Source organism: Henckelia pumila, chromosome 4, assembly GCF_033568475.1.
Source record: "Henckelia pumila isolate YLH828 chromosome 4, ASM3356847v2, whole genome shotgun sequence".
In the NCBI taxonomy this organism is placed as follows: domain Eukaryota; kingdom Viridiplantae; phylum Streptophyta; class Magnoliopsida; order Lamiales; family Gesneriaceae; genus Henckelia; species Henckelia pumila.
In genome coordinates this window covers 159,119,697-159,141,511 of record NC_133123.1, presented here as the reverse complement: position 1 = coordinate 159,141,511, position 21,815 = coordinate 159,119,697, and the positions used below count along the sequence as shown (strand labels likewise).

The following is a 21,815-nucleotide window of genomic DNA, read 5'->3' as shown; positions in this document are numbered from 1 at the left end:
TCGGTTGTATTCTGCCGATTGGATTTGTAGTATTTTAATTATCCGCTCTTTACGCTTTAAGCTTTTATTGCGTGCACTTTTACTATAACTCTGATTTGGTAGAGGATTCGGGTTGGGTCACTACATGGACAGTAGGATCCCACAAGCAAAACCCCTTTACTCCATCAGCATAGCCCAAGACAATACACTTTCTAGATTTAGAATCCAACTTTGATCTTTCTTGCTCATTGTACATAACGTACACCAGACTTTCAAATGTATGTAGCCGAGAATAATCAGCTGGCTTGCCAGTCCACACCTCCATTGGAGTCTTCAAATCAATCGCCACTGAAGGAGAATTATTGATGATGTAAGAAGCGGTTTTGACTGCTTCTGTCCAAAATGACTTGGCTAGACCCGCAGTACTCAACATGGCCCTTGTTCTGTCCAACAAAGTTCTGTTCATCCGCTCTGTCACTCCATTCTGCTGAGGCGTGTAAGACGTCGTGAACTGTCTTTTGATGCCCTCATGCTGACAAAATGCATCAAACTCATCACTGGTATATTCTCCTCCATTGTCTGTCCTCAAACACTTGATTTTCTTGTCATAATCAAGTTCAACCCGCGCTTTGAAAACTTCAAAACCATCTGACTTTTTCTTGATTGGATACACCCAACATCTCCTAGAAAAATCATCAATAAACGAGACAAAGTATCTCGCTCCTCCTAGGGATACCACCGGTGCTTGCCAAACATCAGAATGAATCAACTCCAATATGCCTTTGCTTTTGGCAGTAGATGTGCCAAACTTTAATCTGTGTTTTTTACTGGTAACACTGTAACACCCGATATTTTAAATACGTAAATCTGCATGCATAATTAGGATATTTAATTATTTAAATTTGTGATTTATGGGTTAAATAATTATGTGAATTATTTGTGCATGATTTAATTTTTTTTTTTAAGCATTTAACCCATAATTAGTGATTTTACGATTTTTAGTATTTTAATTGTTTTGATCGCGTAGATGGGACCGTGGACGGACGAGATGACAACTTTCTAGCCAATTTATTCCATGAGAATTTTTAGAGCCCAAAAATATTATTTTGAGTTTTATTACCTCAAAATTTTTAGTATTTAATTTTATATAATTTGAGGAGTCTATTTTTATTCAAATTTAGCTATTTTAATGACTTTTAATTATTTTTAAAATTCCATTAATTTGTAATTTCGGGATTTTTATATTTTTAAATTGAGTTATCAGATTTTAATTTTTATTTGAAAGATTAAGTTGTATATTTTTATATTTAAAACCTTTTTTCTATATTTAATTAACCTATATTTTAATTAAAACAAAAACCAAACCTAATCTACCCAAACCCCACAACCGATTCCCTTCACTCAGCCGCCTCACCCCACCATCTTCATCATCTTCTTCGGCCAGACATCTCCAAGGGGGTTTCATAGCCGAGTTCCTTCGAAACTTCGAGTGTTCGTCGTCCCGTCGTCCCGGAAACGTTCTACGTACGTTGCTCAATCGATTTCTTCGGTGCAAGGCATGATTTTCTTCCATTTTTTTCGTACCTATAAGATATTATGTTGTGTGGATTGTGTATGCATCGAAAACTTTCAAGTTTTTCAGAAAATGGTTCGGTTGTTTCGGTTTTATGCGCAAGGTTCCTTGTTTTCCTTTTCCATGTTCACGTTTTCGGTCCACCATGGCTGGTATGGCTGCTGGTCAGAGTCCTAGGTAGTGTGAGGAGGGTCTGGAGAATGGCTCGAGTGGCTCGAGCCAAACGGCCCCAGGAAGTTTGCTGGTGCGGATCGGCCTCCCTTGGTGCACAGTCTAGGGTTTCGGGAAAAGGGCTTCGGGTTCGGTGGTCCAGGCTGCATGGGTTAGGTTTAGGGGCCAGGTTCGAACCGCCCAGACGTGGGCTACGTCTGGGCGGTGGGGCTCCGGCCAGGGGCGGCCGGAGCAGGGCGGCAGCAGCCCTAGAAGGGCTGCTGCTCGCGGCCGAGAGGAGTTGAGGGTAGGGCAGTTCGGGTTTTAGGGTTTGAAGGGTCCGGGTCGGGTGGTGAAGGGTCCGGGTCGGGTGGTTAGGTTCGGGTCGGGTCAGTCAAGTCTTGGGTCAAGTTAGTTGGGTCCGGGTTCGGGTTGAGTTAGTTGGGCTCGGGTATTTTTATTTTTAAGTTTTAAGTTTAATTAAAGGTTTAATGGGCCTAATTAAATCTTAAAATTTTATTGGGCTCCATTTAATTATTTTGGGTTGATTTTAATTATTTGGGATTTAAATTAATTTAATTAAGTAAGTCCAATAATTTTTATGGGCTTTAGGGCCCGTGAAAGTTATTGGGCCAGTCTTTGGGCTTTTGGGCCCATTGGGCCAGAATTGGTTGTTAATGTACTGTAATTATTTAATTGGGCTTAGAATAAATTTTATTGGGCTTAAGTATGTTATTGGGCCAGATTTAAGTAATTGGGCTTGAGTGTTAGGGCCAGCAGTCCAGAACAATCCATGAGAAATTTGCATGTGTCCTGATTATATATTTAATTATTTTTATGCATTGAAGTTATTTTAATATTTATATGTTAGTAAGAAATTAAATTAAACATATATGAAGGACACACACATTTTATTTAAGTACATGCATTCATGAAATAATTTTATGCATAATTAAATGTTTAAGGTTGAGCCATAATAAAATATTTTATGTTGGAAGTTGAAGTAGTGTGACAATTTAAGGGGGATTCGTCCCCATATGTGAACTATTGAAGGGCAGTTTACTGCCAATTTAAGAGGTGATTCGTCACCGCCACGTACGTTGGTTTCCACGCTGATCAGTATTTAATGTATGATTTAAGGTTACACTACGGATACAACCATGCGATGTTAGAAATTTAACTGCTCAACAATATTTATGTATTATGTTATTTAAGTTAATTTAAGTTATGTTTATGCCATGATATTTTTAAGCATGCTCATTCATGTATATGTTATGTATTAATATTTAATTGTTTTAAATTATTTTAAACCCTTGTTATGTTACTCTAGGCTCACTACACTGGTATGGTGCAGGTGAGTTCGTAGAGGAGGATGTAGCTCCTACCGGCGGCGAGGACATATGAGCGGACATGCAGTGACCCCGTGACCGTGATAGATGTCTGAGTCACATTGCATGTTTTAATTATGTCAGCATGTTACACTTTTTAATTATTTTTCAGTGGTTGTGGTTTTGAATATTTTATTTGAATATTTTCAGTGCATGCAAATTTTAAATCATTTTTCTTATGCAGTATTTTTAATTAAATGTTTGACTCAGATATTTATTTTATTTAAAGAATGCAATTTTTATTTAAGTTATTTATTTTAGTCATTTATTTAAGTTATTTATTTATTTATTTTAAATCTTTTTATTCTGTGCATGTATGTATGGGCATATATGTGCATATTTTATTTAGTAAGTATATATATAAAAAAAAAATTTCCGCATATTTATTTATTAATTATAGAGTTAGGGTCGTTTCAAACACAATGCTCACAAAAGGGTAGAGTCACTTTTGTAAGCCCCGACAACAGCTTCCGTTCTGAGAGAATCTTCATTCCTCGTTCTGACATATGCCCGAGCTTTTTATGCCACAACACTGTTGATTCTTCCCACGAACCAATTGATGCAACAGCTAGTTCCGCCTCTTTGTGTGTTTCTCCCAACAATACATACAGATTTGCAGCAACCTTTTCCGCCTTCATAACCACAAGCGCGCCTTTCACAATCTTCATGATCCCTTTCTCGATACGAGTTTTGCACCCAATATCGTCCAATTGCCCCAAAGACAAAAGATTATTTGTCAAGCCCTTCACATGTTCTACCTCATGTATGGTGCGAATAGTGTCATCAAACATTTTGATTTTAATGGTACCGACCCCAGCGATTTCCAAGGCATGATCGTTTTCCATGAATACAGATCCTCCTGAGACTGGTTCATACTGGTCGAACCATTCTCTCATTGACGTCATATGCCACGTCGCTCCTGAATCCATAATCCATGCATCACAAAATTTGTATCTGTCTTCCGCAACCATTGCTGCTTCGCTGAATAATATTTCACCACCGCCTGAAGTACTAGCCACATTTCCTTGAGATCCCTTCTCGATGCTCTTCGTACACTCTCGCTTGAAATGCCTTTTACCGCCACATTTAAAGCAGTAAATATTCTTCTTCTTACTTCTTGACTTGGATCTACCATATCTGTGGCTCCCACTAGAGTCACGCTCCGTCAATCTTCCTCTCGTCATCGGTAAAGCCTCTGCTTGCTTCGACGTTACCAACCTATCTTCCTTGTTCCTTCGACGACTCTCTTCTCCAAGAACCGCAATTAAGACGTCGTCAAAATTTAAATTATCCGAAAGAACATTGTTGGTAATATTGATGATGAGTTGATCGTATGAATCTGGTAGACTTTGAAGTAGAAGCTCCGCACGTTCTTTTTTCTCTATTTTATGCCCCATAGAGGTGAGCCGGGAAAATAGAGTATTCAATGTGTTGATATGGTCGGTCATCGATGAGGATTCCGCCATCCGAAGAATATAAAGCTTTCTCTTTAGGAAAATTTTGTTGTGTAATGACTTGACCTCGTACAGTTTTGTCAGAGTATCCCAAATAACTTTTGCACTTTTTATTTCAGAGATACTTGACAAAACTTCATCCGCTATAGTCAAGTGCAAATTGGCAACATCATTTTGATTCATCTCATTCCACTTTTGATCATCCGTGACGTCCGTCGGTCTATCTCCAATAGCTGCCAAGCAACGCTCCTTTGTCAGAATTGCTTGCACCTTCAATTTTCACAGCAAAAAATTGCTCCCATCGAACTTTTCTATCTCGTATTTTGCGACCATCTTGACTACAAGAATCCTACCTTATAAAATCTTCAAAAAATCTTTTCTGATGTGGAAGATCAGTCACATCTGCAACCACAGAGCATACTCAGAATTTTAAGAAATTTTATGTCAAGGCTCTGATACCACTTGTTGGTCCCAGGTGCGGCATCATGAGATAGAAACTACGAAAATTGAAGAATAAAATAGACACCAAGATTTACGTGAAAAACCCCCAAAAATTATTAGGGTAAAAACCACGGGCAAGACCAAAAGATTCTACTATAATATTTGGAGAATTACAACCTCTTTCTGTGTTTCCAAAGAGACACTCACTCTCTTAATACAGGAGAAAACCTATCTCACAAATATATATATAAATAATTAAGGAGAAAGAAGAAACTCAAGACTCATATGAAATGCTTGAGAATGGGATGCTCTGAAATGATAATCGGAGGCACGCATTTATAGGAAAATTTTCTCCGTGTGAACCCACATAGCAAATTCAAGTTTGGATTTGCTTCGCTGCATGTGGTTTCCATTTCAAATTGCAATTGTGCCATTATTGACTTTTCAACCATTTGTCTGACACATGTACACATTTGCCGACAGAATCCGATCTAAAACACCAAGAATTAACCGATAACATCGCAACAACTCGAAGACTCAGATCTCGCGCAGCTGCAACCACGAACAGAGCGCGATTTGGGCAGAAACAACTATCAAAACCAGCAATTCATGGCTCAAATGGAATCTAGTGATGTAAGGAAGAAAACCCCCTACTACTAGCGGTGAAGTTTAAATCGAATTAACCGATCGGACCGAACCGAACCGAATGAATTCAAAAATTCGGTTCGGTTAATTTGAAAATTCGATTTTAGTGTTATGAAATTTCGGTTAAATCGGTTTGGTTATTTTTTTTTAAAAAAAATTCGGTTAAACGAATTATAAATAATTAAATTTTGAGTTTTTTTATTAGGCTTTACATATAATTTATAATGTATTTTTAATGTGTTTATATTTAATATTGTACTTAATTTTTGTTATTTTAAAATTTTTAAGCTTAATGTGTTTTATTATGATAAAAATATCAGATTTCAATCATTAATTTTATAAAATTTTGTATTTTTTAATTTATTTTGTGAAAAATCGGTTAATTCGGTGATCGATCGAATTAACCGATTTTAATTCGATTTAGTTAAATCGATTTTAGCATAAATTCGATTCGATTCGGTTAGCATAAAAATAATATGACCATATATATAAAACTAAAATCTCAAGTTTATCATTTGATATCAAATTCGAAACTCAATTTTAACAAACATTCCTCAAATTAAAAAAAAAAACATATTCACAAGTTGTAGGTCATTATTTATATAGGTTATCCATATATATGACCTCGTCAATTTTTTTCTTTTAAAAGTATTACGTTAAAAAATGTTTAAAAAATATTAAATTTTACGAAATCATAATTCTAAACATATGATAATATTCCAAAAAAAATTTTCAGAAACTGTAAACATCATATATCAATTATTTAAAGTTTTCATCAAATGAAAATTAATTAAACACCTAAATTTCTCTGATGTATTTTCAGAGAAATTGCGAGGCTATGAATTTTGTCCCTTTAGCAGACCAAGTTACCTCGTAATAAACAGGAGCCAAAATATTATTTTTAATTTGCTGTATATATAAATGTAAATACTATAATGTATAATATAAATTAAATTCTGCGTCCGCCCCCCTGTCCTTTGCTCTATCCCGCCGCATATTGCCGTTTCCATTCCCACGCCGCCGCTGTCTCCTCCAGATTAGCGATCACGTTTACACGCGCCGTCGAGTCCACTGACACTGCCAATTCAACGCTCGATTGGGCGAGCTGAAACCCCAATTTCCAGGTTTATCATCTTATCTCCAAAACCCCAATGGTACCTCAATGGATGCGGATACAATGTCCATGTGAATAACTTTCTATTTCTTGTGATAGGGTTATCTATGTTCTCTTATTCTTATTTGAGTTTTTTTTCCGCTCATGGGTTTGTTGTTTATTTAAATTTATAATTTTTTGTGTGTGGATTTTTTGGGTTTCGTATAAAATGCCATCTTTTGGTGAAATTAAATGGATATTGGGCTTATACAGTATGATTCAAAGCTGTAGTCTTGTTTCAATGTGTTTGTAGGTTTCCTGAGTGTTTTATCTTTTGGACAAACTTAAGTTTCAGTGAAGTCCTTCAATGCATATTTATTTGAGGAGTCACAGTTAGAGGATAAGTACAATCAATTAAAAGTTTAAAACTAATAATTGCTGCCTTGCAAACCTCAATTTAAATATGAAATGACTTTCATATGCATGATTATGATTGCTGGTATGTCATGTTGTAGGACTTCTTTGGTGCAAGGGTTGGTTTTGGCACAGGGTCTACTTCTACCAGAAATTTTTTGTCACCAATTTCTCAAATCAATTCTCGCAAGTATTCTTCACCAACACCTCAAATTGATACCAAAATTTCCATGTTGTTGAAATTTTGCAATCCCTCTTCCTTAAAAGCTGAACCTGGTTTGATTAAAGATTAGTATTTTGGCCTGAGGGATTGGAGGATGCAAATCATAAGTGTGAGAATTCATCGTAAATGTCATTGTTACTTCAACGTCTCAAATGGTTTGTTACTGGTTTTAATAAATCAGCATCTTTGAATACTAAGAGATTGAACAGTGCTGATGTGAAGCCATTCCCCCTTGTGCACTTGCCTGAGCAACAAAAGCAACAATCAGTGAAGCCTAACAATCTCAAGCCTAACCGTGAAAATTTCAAACTACCAATGTTGGAGGCTGTTTATGAGGTTGCTGTTTATATTCATCGCTTTCACAACCTTGATTTATTTCAGCAAGGGTAAGTGTAATATTAGGTTTGTTGCCATTGGATTGAGTGTGCCTGCTTTGTTGGTTGAACATATGCGCCAACTTCATATTTATTTGTTTATCAGATGGTATCAAATTCGAATTACGATGAGATGGGAAGATAGTGAATATGGTTCTCCGGGAACTCCAGCTAGAGTTGTTCAATATGAAGGTATGTTCATCTCTCAAAATCCTATTTGTTAAGTTATACCATTATTCTGCTATTTGTTGTTTCTGCTAGCCATTATCGTTCCAAATTATGAAATTGGATAAAAAGAATAAAGCAGCACATTATTCTCCAGTAAAGGGATGTATTGTACACAAGCTCATTTTGATGCTTCTCGTTTCCTATTGCAACCTACTTGATGCTGAGAGCAGTGAGCACAGGCAAATTCCTGGCCAGATAGTGTCATCTGTCATTCTGAGTGCTGCCAGTATATTGTTTCCGGAATCAACTTTCACGCCTCGTGGAAGTCAGATATATTTAACTATCCTGCGCTTGTTGCTTTGTTTTCTTGCTGTTTCTCTCTCAGAGACTTTTTCCGCCAGAGTTGTAATGTTAATTGATCACCTTCTCTTTAGCCTGTCTAAGAGGTGGAGAGACTTATGAATTTTCAGTTTTTATGAACAGCTCCTGATGTGGGTTCTGAAGATGTGTATGGAGTCTGGAGGATTGATGATACAGACCACAGCTTTTCAACCCAGCCTTTTCGAATCAGATATGCGAGGCAGGATATTCTTTTATCAATGATGGTTTCTTTTAATTTATCCCTCGGAAATCTTGAGGTAATTTTTGTCCTTTCTGCTTGTAATCTCATGCAGCACATTTGTTTATGTAGAGAATATGCCTATTTCTGAATCAAACTTGTAGGAATTGATCCTTTGAGTTGATTATGAGAATGAAATAAGAATTAGTGCATTTAACAACAGATGCTTGTAGCAAATACAAGCGTTGCAGGTGCATATAACTTGGGTGTCGTGTAGAACAGTCAAAGTGGTGAAGGTCCTTTCTGATGTAGCTTTTAAGTGGTTGACTTGGGAAAGCAGAATGCTTTTATTTTTGTTTGAAGACAAACATAAATTCAAGTTTTAGTGCTTATGTGTGTCTATACTGCCAAGTTAATGGATATTTTTTATTGTTAGGGTCCATCCTCATCTGCTGTTATTCTGAAGTTCGAACTTTTGTACTCTCCCGTGTTGGAGAACAGGTAAACGGATAAAATTCTTGTTTCTGGTGTTGTTCATTTGATAATGTCATGTTCTTGATGGTATTAATTTTATTTAAACATTTGTAGGTACAATATTCAGGCTTGTTTGGATTCATGCCCTGCTGCCATCCATGAATTTCGACTCCCGCCTAAAGCACTTTTGGGGTTGCATGCTTATTGCCCAGTTCATTTTGATGCTTTTCATGCTGCATTAGTTGATGTAAGTGTGCATGGCTGTCTGCTGAAAAGTGGGGTTCACACTTCCTCGCTGAAGGTACCCAGGTTTGTTACAATTTCCATTTTTTGAGGCTAAATTTTGAATAAGAAGATAGTGAAGAGAGACACATATAACACAAGATCCACGTAACTCTGCCGAGGAGGTTTGCATCCACAGGAAAGGTGCTCCAAGTATCATAACTCTTATTGATATCTTTTGGTTCATAATACAATCATCATGCCTTTTTATATAGCTGAGAAAACACGTTGGGGATATATATGTTAGGAAATCCTACATAGATCTCAATAAGATCAACTTGGGTTAGTTTTGCTTATGATGATATAAGTATTGATTGTGATACAAGTGATTATTGTTTTATCAAATGTTATCATTATTTTTATTGTTATTATTTTTCGTTTTCTAAATATATTTCATTGAAGGTGTTTTGTGTCTTTCAGTGACCCTCGAGCTAACGAAGAAGATACTGCTGGAGAGAGTAACAAGTCAAAGCAAGTATGTATCTTCTGGGCTCTGTTTTGCTGGAAATTCTATTGGCTCCTCACAAATTGGATAATTTAGTATTGAATTTTTTGTTCGCTCAATTTTCCCTTCACACATCAGGCTCCTATTTCATTGTCCTCAATATTTCATTAATTTGAAATAAGCACAATTGTTGATACAATGTATGATTTTATCGTATGTGTCGCGAGTCTAAATCTGACGTGTTTTTAACATTAAACATACAATTGTCAGACTGAGATTATGTCTTCATTTATATGTCCATTATCAATTCTATATATGTATGCTTCTCATAACTTGTGATCTAGACGACTCATTATCTAGTTTTGTTGTATTTTTGTTGCACATCTAGATACAGATTTTTTTGTAACCTTTGGGTTGCCTCGGAACCATCCTTAATTTCCACTACCTTGCATTTGTTGGTGTTGGTGAGTTGTTGATGTTTCGTTTTTTTTAACAGGTTATGCTTGTTAAAGCATTATCAAGTGCCCGTGACATACTAACAGAAGAGTTTCAAATGATCAGCAAGGCTATCAATCAACCAATTGATTTAAAACATATTACTTCTAATGAGTTGTTTGGTTTCACTCCAACATCAGATTCGCCAATGGCCGGTGCTGAAGTTTTAACAGTAGTTTCAAGTAAACATGGAAATTTATCTGAGGTGCTTTGTTCATCTTGCCTATTCATTTTGTTGATTTAGTTTTTCTTTTGCGCCTATTAAAATATTTTCGTATTTTGTTTCCTTCTGCAACCTTTTCACGATTGGTGCTTTTATTCCTTGAACAGAAACCAAATGGTGAAGTTGATATACAAACTGATGTTTTTCTTCATTCATTATCTGAGGAGAAACTACTGAGGGTATTTGATTCCATCGGCAATCAGTTGTTCTACTTATGGAGTATATTTTTGAACTTTCACAGGTTTGTTTTTATCCTCTTATCCTTTCTATTGACAAGGATGTATCTTTGAGATTATTCTCTTTTCTATTTGTCTTCTATTTTTTGTTCTTATCATTGCTCTCCTTCCTCTCATCCTTAGTTTATTGACGGATGTTGTGAGAGCTATTCTGAAGAATGTTCTTGAATATTTTTATCTATCTATCTGATTCACCTTGTGATTTTTAGGGGTAGTACTGATACTTATTTCTGTTTCAGGGCTAACATAAAGAAGATTCTTGAATTTCTTCGTAACCAGTGGGCCATTGATCGGAAAGCTGAATGGTCAATCTGGATGGTTTACACCAAGGTTGAGATGCCTCACCAGTATATAAGCAGCGTGGTAGATGAATCCTCTTACCAAGTATTACGTGGTAAAGCGCCAGTTTTACGGAAGTTAACTAGCGATGTAATTGCCCCAACTTTTTTAGTCTATTTTCAGTTCATAGGTTTTTTAACTAGCTATTTATACCAGTTTTTTGTGCAGCCTGTAAATACTGCAGCTATGAGAGCGGAGCTTCATAGGCGAAGTATTGCACAAATGAGGGTGAGTTCTCCTAGCTAGTGGTGCCACATAGTTCCCCTTTAGTTGTCATAAACTTGAGTTGGTGCTGCTCCTCTGCAGATCAACAATAGGTCTATTCAAGACATGCATATATTTGGAGATCCATCACGCATCCCTATTGTCATAGTTGAACGAGTTGTTAGTGCACCTCTACGTTCAACAAGTGGAAATTCTTATTTCAGTCAAGTGGAACAGAAAGATACAAATAGCTTGATTGGTGGGTTTGGGCCTGACCCTACAAACAAGTTATCGGGTGCAACCAGCACTCGCCAAAATGGTCGGACTCTGAAGATCGTAATATTTGTCCATGGATTCCAGGCATGTTCTGTTTTGTGTATAAGAGATATATGTTTATATTGTCACGACTTGCTACTTGCTTTTCCACTTGAAATTTGTTGCTCTAATGTGTTTACTCGACTCTTACGAAGTTGTGGCTTGTGATAGATACCTGATTCTCCCAGGAATTAACACAAAAAAAGACCAAAAGTACGATAGACTCGTTTTCAAAACTCAGCATGATTGTTATTGTTTGTCGGCTCCTTAAATCTCTCAAACTCTGTTTATTTGCTCGGAAATGGCATATAAATTAGGAATCTGGTTTCTTTATCTTTAATTTGTGTTTTCCATGATATCTTGGATTTGAGAGAAGGAAGCTGTATAAACTAGGAATCATATGGGATCAAGCACCCTAATTTTGTTCATATATATAAAGTATTGTATGTGCGTATAGCAAGTAACTCTATGATATACATGTTAATATGTATCTGCAGGCTAATTATTAGATTTGCTTGTTATCATGACGAGTAGATTATGGTTTCTTTGACTGTATTTCAATTCATATCTTTGTGTCATTTATTTGTACACTTATCTTCAAAATAATGTCAATATTTTTATAATTATCTCGACTTCAATATGTGCTATTTTTGTATTCCAGCTTGTACATGATGAAAATTTCCTATAAGGCATTGAATTGTAGATTCAGGAATCCTGTATTTTTGTGACAAATGTATGTTCCTTGGGATCGGGGAGTTTAGGTTCTATTTTCTTGAGTTCTACGATAGTGTTGGCTAGTTTATACTCAGATGCATAGATTGATTGTAATGTTGGTGTCCTGGAATTTGGTAGATGTTGATATATTGGCTAATGACCATGAAGGTTACAACTTACATTTCTGTATCATGGAGTTTACTTCTTTTAATTTTGGTTTAAATTGTCATAATGTTCACTCACGTCTTGACTTATTAAGAAGGAAAAATTATTTGATGTTAAGTTTTGCATCACAATTCGACGCCATTTGAGAAGCATGGTAAATATTAACTGGTTGGAGAGATTCATACTATTTGCAGGGACATCATCTGGACTTGCGGCTTGTCAGAAATCAGTGGCTTCTAATAGACCCAAAGGTCGAGTTTCTTATGTCCGAGATTAACGAGGAGAAAACGTCTGGAGATTTTAGAGAAATGGGACAAAGGCTTGCGCAAGAAGTCGTGTCTTTTATAAAAAAGAAGATGGATAAGGTGTCTAGATCTGGAGTCCTAAGAACCATCAAGATTAGTTTTGTTGGACATTCCATCGGAAACATCATATTGAGAACTGCACTATCAGGTTTAACTCGAGCTAAAAAACCAGCACCTTATAACTCTGCGTAATAATAATTGGTAATTGCCGTATTTACTCTTGCAGAGAGCATTATGGAACCTTATTTGAGATACCTGCATACGTATCTTTCTGTCTCTGGCCCACATCTTGGTTATCTTTATAGTTCGAACTCTTTATTTAACGGGGGTTTGTGGCTCTTGAAGAAGCTCAAGGGCACACAGTGCATTCATCAACTAACTTTTACTGACGATCCTGATCTCCAAAACACCTTCTTGTACAAACTCTGCAAGGTACTATTTGAGCTCTTACCTTTTCCGCTTTGGTATCTGTTAGTTGCCGTTAGACAGATATCGTTTAAGTTTGGGCGAAGGGGTCGTAATTCTGAATCTTCTTGTTTCTCAGCTAAAGACCTTGGAAAACTTCAAAAACATTATTCTGTTATCTTCACCGCAGGTTAGATCACTTCTTACTTAATCAAGTTCGTTATTGGATCCGTGTGACGTATTTGAGAAAAAAACTATCCGAGAACCTTGTTTTAAACTTTTAACAAACTGGACTTTTAATTCATTGCCAATCATTCCAAAATTTGTATTACCGAAACCACCTTTGGTACAGTACAGATAACAAGAATCCTGTTTTTTTCATGTTTGTAGGATGGCTATGTTCCATACCATTCAGCTAGGATAGAAATGTGCCCCGCTTCTTCAGGAGACCACTCCAAAAAGGGCAAAATATTCCTGGAGATGCTCAATGATTGCTTGGACCAAATACGAGCCCCATCTTCCGAGCACCGTGTATTCATGCGTTGTGATGTCAACTTCGACATCTCTCTCCAAGGACGTAACTTGAATACCATAATTGGACGAGCTGCTCATATCGAGTTCTTGGAGACCGACATCTTTGCAAGGTTCATAATGTGGTCGTTCCCAGATTTGTTTATTTGATCACACGGTTAATAATAAGACACACACGAACTATGGAGCCTGTACTCGGTACCATCCAACCTCCCATTTTTACTCCGAGGGACCGAAGTATCGATTGATCTTGGGGATGGTGCGCGACTCCTGGGCGTAAGTTATATAATCCCATATGCTGGCCATGGACGACGTGCAGGTACGGGGCAACGTCGGCCTCTGATGTAAATTATATGCTGCTTGCTGTTTGAGGTAGACGGGCTTCCATTTATATAGTTGGCAGTGAAACCCAGAAATTGTAATCTTATATTTAAGCATGGTATATAATCATTTAATTGAGATATGATTTTCATGGTTAATATTTCGCGGCAGTTTGATGCTACGGTTAATTTAATGTAAAGCTTCGCAACTCTTGGGATAATCTATGAGTTGTCTTTTATATCTGACATCGTTTTAGAAAAAAATTCTGTAAGAATTATAGTTCTCGAATTCTATATATATATATATATTTTGGGTTTTTGAACATTCAATTATTGTAACTTGGTTCTAGTCTCTAGACCGGGTTTTATGTTATCATGATCAAATTATAACATTACTCTTATAATATAAACCAATTACTTAAAAGAAGTGATTAAAATCGAATTTTTTTATGTTAACAATAAAAAAAAATGTACAAATGCTCATACGAGCAAAGAGAAGCTTTGAATATTAATATTCCAAAAAAATTAGTTGTATAATAGTTATGATTTCAGTTTTTGACTTTACATCGTCTTGGTTTTTAGACCGTTTGGTGTTTTTAGGTGTTATTATATTAATCCGGTCATCTAATAATCTTTTAGATGACTCAAAATGTCTCTTCGATTGTCCAAATTGGTAGATGATATATTTCATTTTAAAATTTTTAATATTTTTTTAAAATATCATTTGACACAATTTATATAGAATGAAGAAGAAAAATATGTTAATATGTCATCAATTTTGAATTTGAATATGATACAGATAATTATGAATAAATATTAAAATGTATAAGAAAAATTAGATATGTACGTTAAAAAAAAACCCCGCCTCGCCATCGTTAAAAAGACCGCTTAAGTGTATAAGCTCTAAGTTGTACGTGGGTGTTAAGCTGTGGGTGACCAACGTCTAGCAAAGACAAAATACAAAGGGTGGCAGCCGTTCAGGCGTGCGTCGGCCCATATTAGATTGAATATCTTATTTTTTTAAAAATAAAATTATTTATGTCTCTACCCAAACCATGCATCCAACGGTTCGTATTTTTACACATAGACGTAATTAATTATATATTATTAACGTGGCAAATCATGAGACATTAGATCTATCATTCGAATATATACACATGTGCTAGGTTGAAATCTACCCTGGATTCGTTCTTGCAGTCTAGGCAACGTACCGCTTGCCGTTTTTTCAGAACATTAATATAGGGATGAATTGGTGTTCAGTCCCTAAATCCAAAAGCAAATTAAGAATCAGTCCCTTGTCAGAAAAAATTTATTTGCACTCTCTAGGCCCACATTATTTTTCTCGGATAAAATTAAGTACAAAACATTGAAAATATTGTACAAATACAAGATATTTGAGCACTAATTGTTCAAGATCGAGTACAAAAAATACAATTTTGAGTATAAAATCTAAACATCTTTATTAATGTGAACTTGCAACATGTGTTTGAGTACTCAAAAATCATATATTTGTACCAGATCTAACACATTAGATACTCAAAAATCACATATGCGTACCATATTTTCAATGTTTTGTACCGATTTTCATCCAAATAAGATAAATGCGTTATTAATATCAATATTTTTTAGTACTCGAAAATCATATATTTATACTAGATCTAACACATTTGATACTCAAATATCATGTATTTGTATCATATTTTTCATGTTTTGTACCAAATTTCATCCGAAACAAAACATGTGGGCCCAGGGAGTTTAAACAAAGTTTTTTTCTGACAGGGACTGATTACCAATTTAAGTTTAAATCTGGGGACTGAATTATAAATTACCGTTAATAATATAGTCATTATAAATTCTATTTTACTCAAAAAAAAAAATATAAGTTATGTTTTAACTTTTTAAGAAAATTTATTATGGATGAATATAACTCCCCTCTTGATGTTTAATAAAATAATGGGGTTTTGAGTAAAAAAAAATATATATTTTCTATTATAGAATTATTATCTTCTATAATAAAATGTACACGTAGACGGTAGCGTGAGTATATGATTAATTATTATTAAAATTGGTATATATCCTGAAAAATAAAAAAAACCAGGTGTCATCTTCTTCCCGAGCTTAAACCTCCGAGCTCCATTCTCTACTCCATTTCCATGTGAAACCCAAAATGACTAAATTAGCCCTCCCCCACCACCATAATCTCATCCCTATCCTCACTCCCATCCCAAACCTTCCCCTTGGCCCCAAATTCATTCGCCACGGCCACCGGCCGCTCCTCCGCCGCAGCCTCTCCGTCGTCTCCAAAGTCAAATCCAAAGAACTCATCCTCGGTTACCCCAGCGTCACCGTCGAGAAAGGGAAGTACGGTTACGATGTCGAAACTCTAATCAACAAGCTCTCCAGCCTCCCTCCGCGCGGCAGCATAGCCCGCTGCCTCGATACGTTCAAGAACAAGCTCTCCCTCTCCGATTTCTCTCACGTTTTTAGGGAATTCGCTCACCGCAGCGATTGGCAGCGCTCTCTTCGTTTGTTCAAGTACATGCAGCGCCAGATATGGTGCAAACCTAACGAGCATATCTACTCCCTCGTTATCGGGATACTCGGCCGCGAAGGTCTTCTCGATAAATCTGCGGAGATTTTTGATGAAATGGTAGCTCATTCTATCCCAAGGACTGTGCTTTCTTACACTGCTATAATTAATGCCTATGGTCGCAATGGTCAGTATGAGACTGCCATGGAGTTACTTGAGAGAATGAAGAGCGAGAGAATTTTGCCCAATATTTTGACTTACAATACTGTTATTAACTCGTGTGCGCGAGGGGGGTTTTCATGGGAGGGGTTGTTGAGTTTGTTCGGGGAAATGCGGCATGAAGGGGTTCAGCCGGATTTGGTTACTTATAATACATTGTTGAGTGCTTGTGCTAACAGAGCATTAGGAGATGAAGCAGAGATGGTGTTTAGAACGATGAATGAGAGCGGGGTTTTACCTGATATTACGACTTATAATTATTTGGTTGAGACTTTCGGGAAGCTGGAGAGGTTGGAGAAGGTTTCGGAGTTGCTTGGGGAGATGGAGGCAGGTGGGAATTTGCCAGATATAATGAGTTATAATGTGTTGTTGGAGGCTTATTCTCAGAAGGGGAACATAAAAGATGCCATGGTGGTGTTTAGGCAAATGCAGACTGCCGGGTGCATGCCGAATGCTGGGACTTATAGCATTGTACTTAATCTCTTTGGGAAGAATGGGAGATACGACGAGGTGAGGGATCTTTTCCTCGAGATGAAGGTGAGTAACACTGAACCAGACGCAGACACTTATAACATACTCATTGAGGTGTTTGGAGAAGGAGGCTATTTTAAGGAGGTGGTGACATTGTTTCATGATATGGTGGAAGAGAAGGTGGAGCCAAATATGGAAACTTATGAAGGATTGATTTATGCTTGTGGGAAGGGAGGACTCCACGAGGATGCGAAAAGGATTTTGCTTCATATGAATGAGAAAGCATTGGTGCCAAGTTCCAAAGCTTACACTGGGGTGATTGATGCTTATGGCCAAGCAGCATTATATGAGGAGACTCTTGTCGCTTTTAACACAATGAATGAAATTGGAAGCATGCCAACAATTGATACTTTCAATTCTCTCATTCATACTTTTGGAAATGGTGGACTTTACAAGGAAAATGAAGCTATTTTGTCAAGAATGGGAGAGTTGGGCATCCGAAGAAATAGAGATTCATTTCATGGTGTGATAGAAGGTTACAGGCAGGGAGGCCAATTTGAAGACGCCTTAAAGGCTTACGTTGACATGGAAAAGGCGAGTTGTGATCCTGATGAATACACTCTTGAGGCAGTCTTGAGTGTCTACTGCTTTGCCGGCCTTGTTGATGAAAGTGAGGTGCAGTTTCAGGAGATCAAGCGGTTGGGTATACAGCCAAGTGTCTTGTGCTACTGCATGATGCTGGCAGTGTATGCAAAAACTGACAGGTTAGGCTTTGGTAATATACACTCTATCAATTTAATCATTGCTGCTTGTCCTATTTCTATGTTGTTGCCTTCATAAATGTGAAATTTTTGAATCCTCAATCTGGAATGATCGCTAATTATGAACAGTGCCAGTTTGACAAACAAATTATCAAAACAGAAAAAAATAGAGGCCTCCAGAGCCATCTCTAGATAAGTTGTTTAATAATTTCTTGATAAACTTGATTTTCCTCTCATCTTTTTGGGGGTTTTCAGTTTCAGGGTTATTTCCTTGCAAAATCACCACTTTCTCTTGTTATTTTCTGCATGTAGGTTACATATAGCCTAGGTTCATGAGAAATTCTTTTAGAATATTGTTTCTATAGTGCAAAATAAAAATTTTGTTGAGCTGATGATTTTTATAGGTCTATGAGTTGATAGAGTCGATGTTTGTTCTTACAGCTTATTGTGGGTAGTCTTGGGGTAGGTAATGTAGGATGTTATATATTTCAGGATTTGCAATGGTGGAAGAAAACTGATGTATATCTGAAAAGTGGTTGCCAATGAATATCAATTATTTCTCTCCATATTCATGTGCTTTATAAACCATAATCCACGGTGAAGCCATTGTGTCTACTTCACCTACATACTCCTTGCTGCCTAAGGGTGTAGTATAAGTCAAGTAACAAGTTGGCTTGCGGCATTCGTCTCAAGTTCAAAATAATATTACAGGCATATTTGAAAGCTTCTAAGTTTTTTATTACTAATATTATTTATTTATATTATTAAATATGTACTATATAGTATATTGTGATTAAATATTATGATATTTGAAAATTAATAAAATTCTTGTTCTTTGTCACCAGAAAGTAGTCCAGCCTTGTCATTAGAATATAGTGCTGAATGCCTTCAGGGAAGTAAATGAACCATGCTGAGCCGAACAGTATGGAGCTCGAGCTTGATTCGAGCATCAGGAGGTTCGAGCTCGACCCGTTTTGAAGTTACTAAGCTTGCTAATAGCTCGTTTATCATGCTTAACAAGCCTCGTTCGAGCTCGGCTCATTGAGCAGGCTTGTTTTAGAGCTCGTGTTTTCAATCTCCTTGAGCATACAGTAGAGCTTGAGTTCGAGCTTGATTCGAGCTTGTTAAAGATAGAATCAAGCTCGGATATACAGTTGAATGTATCTTTATGAACAAATCTAAACTACCATATGCACGAAGAGTATACAAGCGGAGCTCGAGCTCCTGGGAAAGATAAACTCTTGGGTCTGTATTTTGTGGATTTTAACCTGAGAATTAGGAGTTACAAAACATCTGGTTACGAAAAGCACTTCTCATTTGAAGCGACTAGAAAGGAGAATAATGAAGCAAATGACTAATAAAGAACCGGAACCGCGTACACAGCGACGTCTCTTTTATTTATTTATAATCTTTGCAGTCTTAAGTTATGTTGTTCCGGTAATGGCATGAGCATTCCATGGGTTTGTTCCTTCTGATGCAAGTCGTACAAAATATGATTTTTCTTTTATCACTTTCGGTAAATCAACTGCGTAAAACTATCATTTCCTGGAACTGCATGTGCAATACAACGTTTGCCATGTTAAAAATTCAGTTTCAGTGCCTGGATGGATATAGTGTGTTTTTGGCTCATTGTTGATATAGGAATTTGAACAAGGTTCGGCACTTATGAAATTATTGAGAAGAAAGCTAATGAAGGATTAGTTCCGTCTATTTTTTTTTTTTTGAGCAAAAGTTCCTTCTACTTTGGTAGACTTATACGAGGTCTTGAATTTTCTTTTTCCAGGTGGGACATGGCCAATGAGTTGCTAAATGAGATGCGAACAAGCAGGGTTTCTAATATTCACCAGGTCATTGGGCAGATGATCAAAGGTGAATACGATGATGCCAGTAATTGGCAAATGGTTGAGTATGTCTTTGACAAACTCAGCTCAGAGGGATGCGGATTGGGAATCAGATTCTACAACACAATTCTGGAAGCCCTTTGGTGTTTGGGCCAGAAGGAAAGGGCCGCAAGAGTGCTTGATGAAGCGACAAAAAGGGGACTGTATCCTGAATTATATCGTAAAAACAAACTCATATGGTCCATTGATGTTCACAGGTATCGCTCTCATTTCACTTTGGTTGATTTCTTATAGTCATTATGGAATGTATTTTTATATTTTTTATGCTTTCTTTAGGATGTGGCCTGGCGCTGCATGCACTGCAATATCAGTATGGTTGAACAGTTTGCAAGAGCTGGTAATTAACGGGGAGGATCTACCTCAACTGTTTTCTGTCGTCGTGGTGTAAGTATTTCTTCTTCGACATATTTGTGGATTAAATATACATCTTGGGAAGCGTTGAAGGCATCCTAGATGCCTTTGGTACAGCGTATTTCTTGTACATAGCAGGAAATCGTCTGGCAAAATATTAATTTGACACCTAACTTTCTAACGTTTCTTTCCTTCTTGAGCTCTTTTTCGTTGAACCCAAACTGTGTGAGGTAGTGGTTGGGATTGCTTCCAAAAACACTACCTTTGTGTCTTCTTTATGTGGCTACATTGCCTTGTGATGAAAGGAATAAACAGATCCTTGAAGTTATCGACATTTTCTTGATAGATGTTCTACTTTGTTAACTCGCAGACGGGGCCAAATGGAGAAAAGTTCAATAACACGAGACTTTCCTGTTGCCAAGGAAGCCTACTCGTTGCTGAAAGATTTGTCCTCATCCTTCTGTTTTCCTGGGTGGAACAAGGGGCGAATAATTTGTCAGAAGTCTCAGCTGAAGCGCGTGTTTTCAAAGACAGAACCATCTTCAGAAGAATCAAAATTAGATAACATATTTAGTTTAGGCAACTCTCCTTTCCCTCTTCCAGGAACAAGGTCCTTTACAGTCAACATAACGAAACAAAATAGCTCCGACACCAGTAAGACAGGCAATAGAACAAACTCAGAACTTATGGCCAGTGGAGTATGAACGGAAATATACAATTTTTTGATCGAATTCAGGTCACGTTGTCTCCTTGAACTGCTTCCTCTGTACTCTGGCAAGAAATTAGTGCACCAAGGGATCTTCTAAGATGTAAATTCCATTATTCCACTCTTGAGGAAGGCGAGCTTGTGTTGTACAATAATCAGAACTCAACATGTGAAACGCCTCGAGGCTGCTTGGCAACATTTCTAGACGTGTATTCTTCTCGGTGAAGGGTTTTCGACATACTGGCTTTCCCATGCTGCCAGGAAATCAGAATATTTCGGGGGTAATTCTACATGTATACACTGTAACTGTTGTTATATTTATTCATCAATGGAACTGCAAAATGAACACAAGGGCATAATGTTCAGAATCACTATTGTCACTCATAACAGATTCTTTATACCATGTTTGGATACCAAATTTGAATTGAGGAAAATGATTACCTTGAAGATTTAATTTTTGTTATGTTTTAATGGTGTATCCAAACAGAGTGTAAACGACTACAGTTGCCAACATTTATTAAAATACATTTTTTTTTTCACAAAACCAATGCCTCCAATAAGATTTTGGAGGTTAAGTCAAGCCTGACAAACATGTGATTTTGACAGCTAATATTAAAGTCTAATGACTTGCTTTGTCTAAAATATTTCCTAATCAAGTAGAAGCCTGATATGCCTTATCATATCTGATCCTCTTCACAAAGTTGCTGAAAATCTTTAATTATATTATCATTAAGATCTGATTATTGTGACGAGTGCGTGTTACAATATTCAAATACTTTCTAATTTTTTCAATAAGATTTTAGTTTATCGTTGGTCTGTCGTTATCCAATTTCAACATATAAATTTGTCAAAATTCTTGATTTCATGCTAACCACACTTTACAATACAATAAGGTATTGTTTGACTCGTGGACAAGATGATAAATAATGAATAATGTGAAAATAAGTCGTAAGATATAATTG

General features: G+C 36.7%; 2 protein-coding genes across 2 annotated transcripts; both read left to right on the top strand.

Annotated features, from left to right (window-relative positions):
• The first annotated feature begins 6,579 nt into the window (after positions 1-6,579).
• On the top strand, positions 6,580-14,135 carry LOC140864001 (uncharacterized). The gene is made up of 16 exons (XM_073267858.1): positions 6,580-6,754; positions 7,239-7,746; positions 7,841-7,926; positions 8,386-8,540; positions 8,898-8,962; positions 9,050-9,244; positions 9,638-9,692; positions 10,159-10,362; positions 10,488-10,621; positions 10,856-11,045; positions 11,124-11,183; positions 11,262-11,519; positions 12,548-12,806; positions 12,885-13,090; positions 13,203-13,253; positions 13,454-14,135. Exons 2-16 carry the CDS (start codon positions 7,487-7,489, stop codon positions 13,742-13,744), a joined length of 2,469 nt encoding a protein of 822 aa, XP_073123959.1. The 5' UTR covers positions 6,580-6,754; positions 7,239-7,486; the 3' UTR covers positions 13,745-14,135.
• A 1,885-nt stretch (positions 14,136-16,020) lies between these two features.
• LOC140863717 (pentatricopeptide repeat-containing protein At1g74850, chloroplastic) lies at positions 16,021-21,295 on the top strand. The gene is made up of 4 exons (XM_073267333.1): positions 16,021-17,898; positions 19,679-19,993; positions 20,073-20,180; positions 20,518-21,295. The coding sequence occupies exons 1-4, from the start codon at positions 16,082-16,084 to the stop codon at positions 20,849-20,851; spliced, it is 2,574 nt and encodes an 857-aa protein (XP_073123434.1). The 5' UTR covers positions 16,021-16,081; the 3' UTR covers positions 20,852-21,295.
• The last annotated feature ends 520 nt before the right edge of the window (positions 21,296-21,815 follow it).